This window comes from Apaloderma vittatum, unplaced genomic scaffold (assembly GCF_000703405.1).
Source record: "Apaloderma vittatum isolate BGI_N311 unplaced genomic scaffold, ASM70340v1 scaffold18437, whole genome shotgun sequence".
Lineage (NCBI taxonomy): Eukaryota > Metazoa > Chordata > Aves > Trogoniformes > Trogonidae > Apaloderma > Apaloderma vittatum.
This window is the reverse complement of record NW_009724738.1, coordinates 39673-54716: the sequence shown is the minus strand read 5'-3', so window position 1 is coordinate 54716 and position 15044 is coordinate 39673. Positions and strand designations below refer to the sequence as shown.

Sequence of the window (15044 nt, the reverse complement as noted above, 5' to 3'; positions counted from 1 at the left end):
AACCAAAGGCTCTACAACCCTTGTTTGTCAAATATAAAACTCCTTCCCCTTCATACAAGGGTGGAGAAGGAAGAAAGTTGTTGTTAAAATTAGGGAATTCTCCCTGTGAGCTTGCTGATTCCAACCTTGAAGTACTACAGGGAGATGGCTGGAAGCTTGCGTAAAAAAAAAATTTCCCTTGTTTTAAAAACAATAGATGCATAGAAAGTTGCTTCCTGCTTGATGGGTTTAGGCCTGTTGCTATGTTCAGCTGTGAAAAGAAGTCTGTTCCTTTAAAGAGTGATGAGGAGAGACACCATCTCAGGAATATTTGGCAGCTATCAAAGAGCTCATGACACGAAGAATAAAACAGCATATCCACAGACTACAATGATGCAACTCTGTCCCACTGAATACATCAATTTAAAAAAAAGTGTCCACTTGTTACTCAGGATCAAGAATACAGTAGAGATTCACGGCTCAACAGCTTTCAAACTGGTGGTTTAAAAGAAAAATAAAATTGTCAGTGAGCAGCAGATTTTAAATAGCCCACTCTTCTCTTCCCACCCCAAAGAAACACGAGTTCACTGCAACGTCAGGAACTTAAGACTTGAGATTACTTGGGAGAGAAGGCTTCCCTGTCACCCATGTCCATACAGCTTGGTGTCGGAGCGACACACTGGAGGTTTCAGAGGATTCCAGTTGTCCAGTGTCTTGTTGTGGTTACTTCAGCAGTTTTACCAGCTGGCTCTGACAGCCTCAATGTCACTAACCAAATTCTGGGCTAAGCATATCCCAAATATCTGGAAGAGACAACAGTTTATTCGTTTGGAGCATCGGACAACTCTTTTCACACAGGCAAATTCCTTAGGTTATACAGAACTTTGACAACAAGCAACAGGAAGTTAGAAAGCACATTAACAGTAAGTGGTGGAAGAAGGAAGAATCTTAAAAAAAAAAATATCCTGTAACCCCAGTATTTTTATAGTGCTACTGGGTTCTGTGAAATTGAACAGTTCTAGACTTGCTTCACAAAAGCAACTGTAAAGGCTTTTCATTGCTCATTTAAGCACCATCAGGAACAGCAGGTCTGTATAGGCTTAGATAAATATTAGGTAGAGATTTCTAACAGAGTGTTAATTGATAGGTAAAAATTAAATACTCCTGCCTCATAAATTTATCTCCCCTCACAAAAACCCAGGGACAGATTTCTAAGTGCAACTGACACAGTTTCCAGCTCTCATAAACAGCTCCCTCCCTCACATACTCTATTCATCTGCTGTTTTTCAGTGTAATCCATTAGAGGAATGTGATGTTTACCTGCAGCAATGCTATCCCAATGAATATACCGGCAACTATGGTAAGATTGTCCTGCAGCCATTTCTCAAACTGTGGGACACAGCCTTTAGTGTAGATAACAATCTGCTGATCAACTTCCTGTCAAGGAGAAAAGGGAAGAAAACAAAGATAATTACATTCAACTATCACATCAGTAGAATAACCTGCTCTTGCAGGAGGGATTCACATCCTTAAGATACCACATTAAAAAAACTAATATGCTTACTGGTTTTTGCCTTGCATCGTAGCCACACTGAGTATTGATAACATCTTCCTAGGAGAGAGAGACAGAAGAGAGGAGATCAGTGAAGCGTGTCCCAAACACCCTCTCCCAGCTCCCCAGAGTTAGTCCTGTATGTAATAGGACAATCACCCTAACTTTCATTACTATGTTGCTTTTTAAAAACCCCTTCGTTCTCTTCGATTCGCTGCTATTAATTATTTGTAGTAAGCAAAAGCACATGGTCAAAAAAATATTTCCAGCTCCCAGGGCAGCAAGCTGGGAAAATCCTCCCTCCACTGAGTGAGCAAAATGCTCCAGATGCAAGCATTCAGAAGTCAAAGTAAAGGGATTAGAGAACATCTACTTTAAACTAGAGAACCTTCTACTGAAAAGGTTTTCTCTATGCTGAAAAATATGCCAAGACTACTGTTAACATTTTCATGGTTCAGTCTGTGCAGTGTGAAGAAGTGAAAAGGGGCAGTTCTGTTGCAGAAGCTGCAGGTTTTTACTGAAGATGTCTGTAGAAATAGATACAGTACCTAGAGTTCCTTCCCAGCAACTAGGGAGGAAAAGAAGAGATAGGGTAATGTGTTCTTATTTATTTCTTTCTTATAGAAGCTTGATACCAACAGGAAAGGAGGAGGTTTTGTTCTTACTGCCTCTGCTTTAATACTCCCCAAAGCACAAGTAATAAAACAGACTATGGCAGACTTTTCCTAGTGAACAAGCACTACTTATCAGAATCCAAAGCTGCATTTCTCTGTATACAGAGTTATTTCAGGTCAATAAAACGAAGCAACTATTTTTGGTGTCAGACACAATGGCAGCAAAATATTAAGTCAGTGGCTCAGATAATAACAGTGAGCTAAAGAAGGAACTACTGGAGGAACTGAGAAAGTCAGCCAATCTTGGCTAGGTGTACTGAAAAACCACAATTTAATCAAATTGTGAGAAGTAAGAAAGGCAGCCAGCAGAGAAATAGATCTTAAAAAGCAGCCACATGGAAAAAACATTTCTCCTCCTATCAGCTAAAGCTCCCCTAACCATTTCTTCAATTTGCAGGAAGTAACATCAACGAGTCACATCCTTGCTTGAGTTGGAGTCCCTTGATGGACCTTTAAGATTTGAGCAATTTGTATCTTCTAATAAGATGAATATTTCTGTTCTAGAATCTAAACTATGACAGTGCCATGCACTTCAAGGCTTTAAAAATATGTAAGATTCCAACAGAGGGATTTTAAGCTTACTTCTTTGTACTGAGTGCCTACTTGCTTTATCATCAGTGTCTGCTGCCTTTAGCCTTGGAATCTGTTAACTGAAAGAAAGCATGAAGGAGGGGAATGGAAATAAATCAACTTTTTTAGTCCTTGTCTGTACAGGAATTTGGAGTATTTCAACCAGCTAAACCACAGCAAAATAAACCAGAGGAGTCTAAATTCATTTTAAAGGAGACTTATTTTGGCCTATCTTTAGCTTGTATCAGAAAGTGCTAAGTTTAACTAAAAGCACGTAGTGTTTAATAAAGCAACCATGTAACTTTTTGCATCAGTCCAACACTGCATCCTGATTCTAATGAGGTCACACATTTGCTTTCCCATAGAATAAGGCTGTGCTTATCACTGCAGTTGAACCAGTCACAGCTTGCTTACAATTATATCTGTTATATGCATGACTTGTCATATGCATGACTTGTCATATGCATGACTTAGACAACTAAGCACATTGCTGCTCTAGAGTGAGAATGAAAAGTATCTTCAAATTTATGATTGCTGTATTACCCCCTAAGAAACTGCATAACCATTACACCCAAAGAGAGAGATAGCTTAAGCATGGATTACCTATTTATAGGATTACCTCTTACTGCTGTCACTGGTCTGGTTTTAAAACAACTATACTTTTAAATCTGAGTTGTGATGACCTGTCTGGGTAGGTGGGCAGATAGGCCAACAGCAGGGGGAATCCTAATCATAAGCCTAACCTACATTTTGGTTTAATATTTCATTAAAACATTTTCAGCAATGTCTGTGAGAGATTCAGACGCCTGTGAAGACACGTTCACTGCAGAGGAACCAGAACGCAGCCTGTGCAAGTGGCAGCGCCTGATCAGGACACGGGGAGAGCAGCAGCAGTGACTGGATGTGGGAGCGACTGCACTGCATTAGCAATGCAGGAAGCACCTGAGGTGCCTGTTGGCAACTTGCCTAACTTTAGGCAGTGTTACAGACTCATACATTCAAGGAACTGCAAATCACTCCAGGTGGAGGAAAAGCCACAGCTGAACTACCAGACAAGACAAGCACTCGCAGGCTGCTGCTTTTAAGTTATATGAAAGTCAAATGCACACAGTGTTAGCCACCCCGATATACCCACCCATCCCGATATACCATGACTTTCACTGTCAGTAAACTGCTTCCCAACGCCTTACCCTTCATTCTTGATCATGTCTGTACTAGTAACACATGGCTCCAACATTTCCTATTTGATTATCCAGAACTGAAACTATTTTTAAAAGACACAATTTATCGAAAAGCTGTTACCCCAAACAATTTCTCACTTTAAGTCTGTTCTCAGGTGACTGTGGGACAAGCAGTAATTTTCAAGGGGAAAAAGAGAGTATGTAAAGACATCCATATCCAATTCAAGATTCTAACGCACACATATGTCAGTTCTTTAGGGCACACACTGTCATTTATCACCATACCTAGCACAAACTGGGCCAAACTGGTTGCAGCCTCAGGACACTGCATTAAAAAGTGAGTAATAGCTGCTTCAGAGTGGTTGATCTTAGAGCTGCTGTTCTTTAAGGCAGCAAATGAAATATTCTGATGATACTCAATTGAAAGCTCATATCCTTCAACTCATTAAGGGCTTCTGCTTTTTATACTTGCTAAAATGAGTATGTTCTCTCATTCTAATGAAAAGCAGCAAATAGCATAAAATAAAGACTTAAGCTAGCTCAGGATTTTTGCTGATTGCAGAAAAGTTAGCAGTTAAGCTGAGCTGCAAGCACAAAAAACCTCACACATTGATGAGAAAATAATGATTGTGGATGACTTCCAGAAAACAAAATTCCTATGTCAAGATTTAAAATTGGACTAGTAGACCCATTCTACCCTCCTGAGCGTCACTTACAGCAGGGTCTTTAGTGCAGCAAGAGAATGGCACACCACAGCGCTCTCGACTTGCATTGGAATCTGTGCAATTGAAGTAAATATTAAGGTTCCAGTCATCAGCTCCAAAAGCCCCACAGCACTGCCACTAGAACAAAGAAAGGAGAGATTCTTGACTTTCACAACAAACAAATTTCAGCATTAGTAACATGCATCATTGCTGTCAGTTTCCCTCTAGCTTTCAAAATAAAATCCGAGATTCCTTTTGGTTTCATTGAAGCTGGCTTGCTTTGTTTTTAAAAAAACAAACATTCCAAAGCCCTACATTGTTCTAAAATTATCATGTGATTAAAGTTATGTTCATATCCCGCAACTCTGCTCTGTGGAGAGAAACACATGGAGTGAGCTGATAAGCCTACACAACATCAGAGAGCTGCACAAGCCTACAGGCTCAGGTCCCAGGAATAGTAGAGCCAACAGTACAATATTATGTCCGGTCTAATGTGCCCTTGGTTGCCAACAAGTTGCTGATCAGGTGATCAGCTCCAAGGGCTAAACTGGTACAGCTACTCCTTTTGCCATTTTGAGGGAATCTTTGCCTGGTTATACACCAGACAGTATGAACACATAGTTTCCTGAGCATCACACAAATAACATCCTTACTGAAGGCCGGCAGAATTCTTCAGAGAATAAATACACCAAATGGCACGCTTAGTCTCCAATAAACATGCGGAACACACACAGAATTGGTAAAACTTGGTCAATATACAATGGACTGGAGATCAGCAGAGCATTAATGGTTTATAGTTTAAGGCGCTAGCCCAGTGAACTCTTGCATGTCAACTTAAAAAAATAAAAAAGCAAACCATATCACATTTTTAAAAGCATTGGCATGGCAATTCTCTCTTTCTAGATGTAGCACAGTTCCCTCTGCAATACCTGAACATGTTGCTTTCAAGCATTACCTCTCCTAGCTAAAAATTCAGCTTCCTCTCCAGACTCATGCTGTCCTGACTTATCTGCCTACGATCGCTAATTCAGTTAGGAAAGCAAGTTTTATGCAGTGCCTGCAAAACTGGACTGTAGCCTTTTGGATGCATACAAGTTGACCATCACTTTCAGACTGTAGTGACTGAATTTCTCCCAACTGGAGAAGATTAAAACCAGTGAAAGAATCTACATCCTGTTACTTACTCCCTTGTTACCTCCCCCACCCAACATATACAGAAGCATATAAAACATCAAATGAAATCATTTTCATTGCAGAATGTACAGAATTTAGTAAACACTATTTCAATGAACACTTAACCACAATGCCAAATTCAAAGAGGAGTTCATCAACATGGGACTGAATTGAGTACTGGAGCAAGAAGGTACTGGCCAAATAATTTATGTGCAAAAGTCAGTGCAAGACGTCTTTACACACACCAGTAAATTACAGAGCTTAACCTGCACAAGAGTGTCCATCTCTGATGTTTCCCCTCCTTCCCAAGCGCAGATACAGCATTATTCAGAGATTTCCTGCAAGAACTTTATGAGTTGCTCACTTCATTATGGTAATAGTATTAAGTCAAAAAGAAGTACCACTGTAGTTTCATTCAGACCATCTAAACATCTCTGCCACTCCACAGTGTGGTGAAGCACCTCTAACATTGCTAAAACTACACCAATATTCATCTCAGAACCAAATTAAGCTTAGAAAAGGATTACTTTTTTTACACAGATGTGATAGCTCCTATAATAAAATATTTTGAATACCTCTTCTCCCAAGAACCTTAAAATATCTTCATACATATATGGAATATACTCCAAAAACCTGAACACAAGACACTGATGGTTAACTTGTGGATTTGACACACACTATCTCTAAGTCTTCAAGAATAAGACACCCTCGTTCTCCACTTTGTTTTGCTCAGTTATACATCAACAAATAAGTCACTTTTCACAGAGACTGTGTGTTTGTAGGGGTTCTGTAAAGAAAAAACACACATATATACATATTCAAAAGTATTGTATGCTATAATATTTCTGTTGTTCCTTGAAGAAACCAAACAGATGGGAAGCAAAAAATAGAGTAGGTTTCTCTTTAAAGAAAGCTTTACAAAAAAACATAGTCCAACTTACATATTCCTGTGTGAAGTCTATGAGGTTTTGCAAATCAATGTCATCTCGGTATGCTCTGATGTTGTTGTTTATAAAGAAATACAGCTGGTCCTTTATCCAGTCTTTGAAAACAAATGCTAGAACCCCAGCAGTGAGCTCCAAGAAGAAAATAATTCCAAGAAACACAGAAAACTATGAAGAACGAAAAGGTTAACATTATTTTATGACCAAAACATTGCTTTCCAAGGCTCACAATTATGTCCAGTGTTAGGGCTTCATCTAATAGTTTTAATACAAGTTCAAACTATTCCCACACACAGGAAGTTTTAAATTAGGCCTGTAGTACAGGCCTCTTCATTCTATTCTAACAAGTAATAAAAATGCCAACAAATTTAAACATTAGACATTTCGCTAGGATTTTCAAAAGAGGTCTAATTTCAGAGATGGCTACTCATCACCTGTAAGGCCTTCTGAAAATTCAACTTACATTTCTATGTAGGCACGTACATTTTCAAAGGCATAAACAACCACCAGTTACAGTGAAATGCTTTCTAAGTGACTTTTGCTTTAGACCCCTCCATTGGTAAAGCTTTGCCTAAGCAGACGAAGCAAAAATTAGTAACAGTAGAAATTAATTAACGACCAAGTTGGAGCAGAATGTCTCTAGAATGACTCACATCCACATTAAAACCAAATGAGGCTGCTATGATTAATGCAAATGCAATGGATGCCAAAAGCATTACTAATGATCTGCCACTTTCTCTAAGCATCTCCACTGAGTCTACACTGTTTTAGAACACACAGGGGTCCTCGTATACTGGAAGTCCATCCTTTTTGCAACTGCGCCTTTGAGCTTCATTTTAATATGCTCTCTGCATTTGGATGCATTTTTAATTTCTCCTGCAGCTGCTGTATAGGAAGCTATTTCTGGTACAGCAGATGGGTTCATTTTAGGCAAGCTAAGAGAAGAAAAAAAGAGGGGGAAAAAAAAGGCGTTACAATAGCTTCCCCTCCCTGCCTTACACAACATGTCTGTGGGAGCCAAATATGTCACTAGAAGGCAGTTGTTTCAGTGGAAGCCTTTTCGTGTATGTATTAACAGTTAATGAAGACACAACTACTATCCAGGCTGCATCCACCTCCAGATGCTGGAATAGCGGAGGAAAGAATCATGAATTATTACAAATCTTATCTAAAATGGAACATGACACCATTATCCTCATCTGCAAAGCTCACAGGGGGAGTGCTTTCAAAAAACAGAACCAGGCTACTTAGCTGAAGGAGTTTTAAATACTGAGGTATGTTTGTCTATCAGCAGCCCAGAGTTCAAGGTGACAACTTCTATTTTCTTTACCTATCCTGAGCACGTTCTTTTCTCTTTCTCCTTCTCAGGCCCCAGCACTGACAGTAAGAAACAAAGTCTTTTCAAATTAGCTAAACTGGACAAGAACTGAGGACATCAGCAAGCAACCCCTCATAGCACTGCTACCTCCTCTATGACATGAGGGGCATTTGCACAGCAGAAGTCACACAGGTCACATTCAGTGGTGCATCTACATTCCTTGTATACCATAGGCAGCATGCGATGGATTCAAATCTCAACATACAGATTCTAAGCAGAAATTTCTCTTTTTTTGTGACAGAAAAATCAAAATGTTAGGTTATATCCATATGAAAAGCAATAGTTCCATGTTATGATTCTTAGCATTTGAACCCTAAAATTCTTAGCATTTCAAACTCTAAAACCACCAAACACTAAGCACCAGAGACTGAAGAGCTGTGAGCTGTTAACAGTTAAGCAAAAGTGATTCACAGAACAGTACACTCACATCAGACAACACTTTCTGCTCCTAAAAAAGACATTGTAAAAATCTTTACAGTTAAGCACAAACAGAGAATGTCTTGTGTCATGTAACTGATGAACACCACAGTTGCAAAGGATACTTACAAACTTGAGAAGAAAGGTATTTTCTCGCAAAGCTCCAATGCATCCCGCAAATCCCAAAACAAACATAACTCCTCCTACCACGAGGAAGATCCAAACTGGATCAAAGCCGCCCAGGTCAGTGATGGAGGAGATATTGGACAGCACTCCCTAGGAAAGAAACAATGTCAAGGGATAACAAGTTATGTTCAACTTTTAGGTGTACAAATTCTGCTTGCATTTTTCTCATTACAAAGGCAGAAGACTACAGCAAATAAACATTCTGCAGTACAGCAAGAAAACAAAAGTAAAAATAATTCCATTTAAAAAAAGGCATTAAAAGAGTAATTAAGTACAATATTTCTGAAACAGCATGTGGAACAATAAAATGCACTTCTGGAGTCCTCTGTGAGAAACCCATAGGGCATTTTGCTGCTTCTGTAGCTATGAGAAATAATCTGCCAGAAAGTCAGAAATTTGAATAAAATTTAGATTAATCTTATCACCCATGCTGAGATACATTTGAGGTATCATATACACTGTTCATGGAAGCACACAATTACACATGCCATGATAAAGTAGTCAACAGCAAAAACACCACCTTGAATTTAGTATTTATGCTTAGTATTTACAATTGACAGAAATTAGAAGTGAGGTCCTAGGTCACAGGATCTTGCAACAATGAATTTTACATAAAATTCTGACAAACCAGATACCCAGCCAATTCAGCTTTAGGCATCTATAGTGCCAAAACCTCATTGTATCAGGTACAGCTACTGACTAATCAGTTAGCAGCAAAAAATTGAAAATAATGTTAAATCTCTCAGTAGGACATAAGGCAGTTTAAGGACTTGTGTCAGGAGATGGTTTACACTAACTTAGGTTAGACCTATCACACGGCAAATCACATCTGCTGTGTTTTAAACATGACAGTCAGCACAGTCTGCTTGTAATGCCATTGCCCCCTTAGAAGCAGAGCTTGGGTTGTGATGCCAACACTCCTGAGGAACTATTTTATTATTTTGAACACATTCTAACCAGAGTTTGGCTGATGCTGAACAGATGGGCCAAATCAAGAACTAAGTATAAATTCTTCCTTATTCCAGTGAGTTTGCACAGGAACAGTTACAGATCCCTGAAGCCTTTTGGCAGCAAAAAAAGCTGAAGTATGACTATTTCTGTATTCACCTCCCCAGTGCTGTAGGTCAATACAAAGCACACAGTTGTAGCAGATGCTTCTCCGTTTCCTCAAAGAAGACTGAATCCAGGCTGAGTGCTTTGGACAACTGCTTTTCCCACTAACTCTTGAAGTTGTGTCTTAAAAAGCATTATATAGAGACCTTTCCTTCCCTTCATGGTTCCTTACATGCAGAATTATTCATCCTTTTCTTTTTACCTGTTCACAGCCCCTTTCCTTCCTTGAAATAGTCCCAAGCCAACAATATTTTTGAAGGAAGTTGTCATAACCTCATTTCCAAAAATTATTAGCAACATGTATTAACAGATGACTGTTCACAACTGTGGCTTTAGATCTATGGTTTCATTTAATATATGCTCAGTTTGGACCACTCAGAACACATAATAGTCATGTAACTAATATCTCTATTAGAGTACTCCGTGTAGTCTACAACCATTTGCAGTTTTCCAAGCAAAACTGAAATTGAGCTAGTAAGTAAACAAAGGCAACACTCAAAACTTTTTAATTCTGCAGACAATAGACTGAATAAAATATACATGTGAATTTCTTCAATGCACACAGAAAGGAGCTGTGGAAAAGGTCAGCACATTAAAAGCAAAAGAGAACCCTGACTACAACCCAATCCTAAAGTATGAACAATAAATCAACAGTATGAACAACATGCCCAAACTGGATTCCTCACCCTTCAACTACAGACAGCTATTTCCTGACAGTCGGAAAAAAAATTTTTTTAAAAAACATATTTATCACTTTGCTCTTGTATTACATATAGTACTACCCTTACTGTCATTCATTAAAAAGACTAAAAAAGGTGTAAGGCATGATATAACACAATGCTGCTCAGACCCGATATCAAAACAGACTGGGTGGCACTTCCCTTTAACTAGCAAAGAGATGGTACAAGCCAGGCTGAAGTGAACACTTACCTGTCATTAATATTTAAACCAACTTGTGCAAAAGTTTTCCACTACTTTCACTTCATTACATTTGTCATAGAAAAGAGATCAAAGACATAACTTTCTGGCTAAGAATAACAAGCAAAATAAACAACATAATCCAGTAACACAAAAACCTTTGAAAAAGTCATGGCCTTGACCATACACAAGTCAGAAAACATGAGCTGGACGAAAGGACAAAAGAACGCTAAAATGATGTCTTTATAAATTTTTTTAAGTCCTTTCTCTGTACTCCCTCTGTGTTTCCAAAAGATAAGATGTTCTACATTAAATTAACACTACTATTAGTTTCATCTAACATCAGCTGATTTTTGAATTAATGGACTGTAGTGTAGTAGAGTGAGAAAACAGCTACTGGAAAAACAATGTTGCCTTTGTATTATAATTATTTTACTAAAAAAAAAAAACACAAAACAACAAAACAAAGCACCCAAACCCAAGAATGACGATGAGTCATGCAAGTCTCTCTCCCTAAAACATTTTGTCTTTCTTTAAAACAAATGAACAAAAACACACAGCCAAACAAAAAAAATCCACACACAACAAATTACTATGTTTAATTAATTTCTTTCCATATGGAAGTAGTAAAATTAAAACAAAAGACGAAATCCAAGTAAAATTCAACTCACATTTGTGGACAGTACTCTTAGAGAAACTAGTCATAATATTAGGAAGCATTGGTGAGAAGAAATACACCACTTTGCAGTTTGTCACACTTCTGTTAAAAGTTGATGACAATAAAATATAGTGAATGAGTTGTATGTTGTCTTTCTGATCATATCCTTTACCACTTTAATTGATTTTCTAGCACTGCCAGGCTCTCAGGACCCTGCTATGCCACATGTTGGCTGATGACCTGACAAGAGTCACCCATCTAATCTCTGGTCTCTTCCAGGCTCCAGCTCCTCAGGGTAGCTATGATCTGACATGCTGAAATAGAATACAAGCTTTATCTGCCATTACTTGCTGTCCTTGCAAAGAACCTTTATGCACATTTTTGCTACAGCAAATCACAAGTCTAGCTTGGGTAAACCCTAAACAATACATCCCGACAGTGCAAAGCACATGCTGGGTACTTGTCATCTGTGTGTTGTCTGCATGTGATTCCCAAGTTATCAGTATTCTAGAGGGACATCTCAGGATATACAATCTTCACAGAGGCTTTGGCAATAAAACAGGAATGACAAACAGAGACAATGCTCTGTGGTTACAGCTAGAAATGCAGAGATAGTGTGACAGAAGACTGCAGTTTACTGCTCAAATACATTTCTCTAGTCTTGTTTTAATTCTGGACACTTACAAATAGACTCATTGAAGAGACAGCAAAATAACACTTAAAAGTCTGCTTCAAGCAGCAGGGCAATGACCAGGGAATATCATCTCACTTCACACTGTTAAGAAGAACTAAACATGCAGTTCTACAGGTACATGCTTTTCCTACCCACCAAAAGTTTCTATAATGTGTACTACCACAGTATTCAGTATTTCTATCTTCAATCCATCTTCAGCCAAAAGCAAAAGGGAACATTTCCAGAGGTGCTTGAGCAGAGCATAAGGAATCTTATATCCTAACACTGCATCCTCCAGTGACACACTCTGAAATCTTCAGGCTGACCAGTCAGTCACTCAGAATATATGGTGACTGTTTGGCGACTGATCTCTTGCATCAATGGCCTAAAGAAACCATCTGTGAATCCTCCACAGTCCTTCTACAAATACAAAGTATTTTTCTCAGCAATAGTACTGCAGTTGCAAGTACTATTGATGCTTGAGCATCTGAAAGGAGGAAATAATTTTTTCCCCCTAAACCAACAATCTCATTTTGGAATTACGGTGATTTTTCTGGGATACAGGCATATAACTTTCTTGGTAGTTTATGCATGTGTGTAATCTTTATTTGGCTACATACAATTTCAAAGCTACATACTCTAATACTTTTCACGATGGTGTCAATCCAGGGCTCTGCTGTAGTCCCACAAGGAGAGCCAGGAGGACATGTTCCCTGGCTGATCTCCAGCTCATCTGTTTGCACTATTCTCCCACCCCCAATTGCTTGCCATACGTTACAGCGCCTGGGTTATTATTTAACCTTTTACTCCACCACAAGGCAAAATTTATTTTGGGTAGCGAAGTAACAAAAGCACTATCCATAATTTAACTAAATCAATAATGGTGAAGTTACAAAAAATGTCCCTTTATTTATGAAATGTACTTCAATCAATGGATACAATGATTTAAGGCACTGAACCGGAAAGATTGACCTCATATTCCTACCCTACCCCACCCCAAATTCAGGAAAGGAAGTGAAACAGTAGGACCTGCAGCTTTCTCCAACAGAAGGGTGAGAGGAAGAGGCTTTGCTGTGGTGAATTCCACCACAGCAAGAAATAAAAAACAACCAAGCCAGGTCCACAAGAAGCTCCTGCAGAACTGTAATCTACTCCTCATGATATGTGAGCACAAGCAGAAAAAAAAGTCTGAGATGCTTGAATCCAGGGACAGATCCTCTGTTGGCATGCCATGTTCTTCTTATGGCCAGAGCCCTCCACCCTACAAGCTGGATCTCATGCATAGCTCAAAGAAGAGTAAGGCAAAGGAAAAATCCTGGTCTTGAAGACAGTAACCTGAGAAGGCCTCTCCTGATATTACATCTGCACAATTGTTTGCCTATATCCCATAAATAAAGAATGAGGAAGCAACAGCCACTTAGAAGAGGAATAAGGGTGCACGTCTCACTTCTCCTCCACCTTATACTCTTTTAAGATTATCAGGACAATTTGTACTACAAACAGAGACAGATCTCTGACTCCAGCTCTCACCTTCAGCACACATCTACATCAGCATTTCAGGTCAGATCCAGGAGTCCATTTAAGGGGAACAGTCTCAGAGAACGCAGACTAGATAACTGACAAATGAAAACATGCCCCTGGAACATAACTCATGCTCCAACCACCAGCAGGCACTCAGTCCACGAGATCACACTAAATCTAGGCTGAAGAAAACTCAGACCTTTCAAAACCCAAACAGCATGCAAGCGCCGTCTTCAACATGATTTCCTCTCCTACTGGTCCACACTACTTGCATTTGGCAGACATCGCCTTTGCATGCTGAACCCACAAAGCTACTTTGGTTTCCCCAGAATATATACATGCCAACATAAGCATCTTGGTTGTAGCAGTGTCCACCTATGCAATCTGATTGTGATCCTGGCTCCTAATGAGCTCAAACAGAAGGGAGTCACAAGTGCATTAACAAAACAGAGAGACTGCCCTGAACAGCTGTGGTTATGGTTAGTGTAGAGAATCCACTGCCATTGTGCAGTCTCAGATATGCTCCCAGAGGTTGGTTAGACTGTTGCTTCTCCCTGAAACAGCTGATTTCACAGGCACATAGCATACTGCAGGGCAAGGGAGAATGAGTCCAGGCAAAAATGCTCTAGGCATGAGCAATTTTGAAAAGCTGACCCAGTACTCAAAACTGAAGGCATCCCAAGTCAGAGACTACTTAGGACAATCATCATCCTAGGGAAACAAAGAGGTGATACTCTGATAAAAGTATATGGAATTTGGCCCAGAGGAATACATGTAAAAAAACATGAATCAACAGAATAGACTCCACGACAAACAACATTCGAGAGGACCATTAACAAGTAAAAAGAAGAAACCAACACCAGAAGGATGGGAGAAATCAGCTTCCTCCCCCTCCAAGATGGGAAAAAACTTTATCTTCTGCAAAATCCCATTACTGGCAAGACAAGAAAAGCCAGCGGTCAGAAACAGATTTCAGCAGTACAAGATCTTCCGAAATATTTCTTTCTTGCAAACAGAAGATTAGCCTTTCCACAAGCTCATCTGCAGGACTTAGAATCACTGGCAAACAGGCACACATTGAGATGATGGGAAATAAAAGTATTTCCATTTTAAAATCATGCATTTGGAAAAATGTCTATTTCATTAGTCATAAAATCCATGCAGTTTCTCTGTGCTGTGCATCTGAATGTGCATGGGGAACAGAACAATAGTGATTGAAGCATGCCAAATTCCACTCCAGAATCTTGCCTCTGCAAGCAAGAAACTATCTGAGGATTGTTTACAGATCGTATTTCCTTGATTTTTCTTGGTTTCACATCTCCCACAGCAAACAGCAATAGCAGCAGAGTTTTATTTTCCATGTGTCTAATGAAGAACTAGTTTAGCTTTCTTGTCATGACAAA

General features: G+C 39.2%; 1 protein-coding gene across 1 annotated transcript in view; it reads right to left on the bottom strand.

Moving 5' to 3' along the window:
- Positions 1-298: 298 nt before the first annotated feature.
- Positions 299-15044, bottom strand: part of TSPAN5 (tetraspanin 5) — a gene marked incomplete at its 5' end in the record, with an annotated part of 19754 nt that continues 5008 nt past the window's right edge. The window contains 6 exons of the mRNA XM_009872643.1: positions 299-782; positions 1300-1416; positions 1544-1591; positions 4673-4798; positions 6775-6945; positions 8702-8848. Of these exons, the coding sequence (XP_009870945.1) occupies positions 717-782; positions 1300-1416; positions 1544-1591; positions 4673-4798; positions 6775-6945; positions 8702-8848 (675 nt within the window). The remainder of the gene's footprint in view (positions 783-1299; positions 1417-1543; positions 1592-4672; positions 4799-6774; positions 6946-8701; positions 8849-15044) is intronic.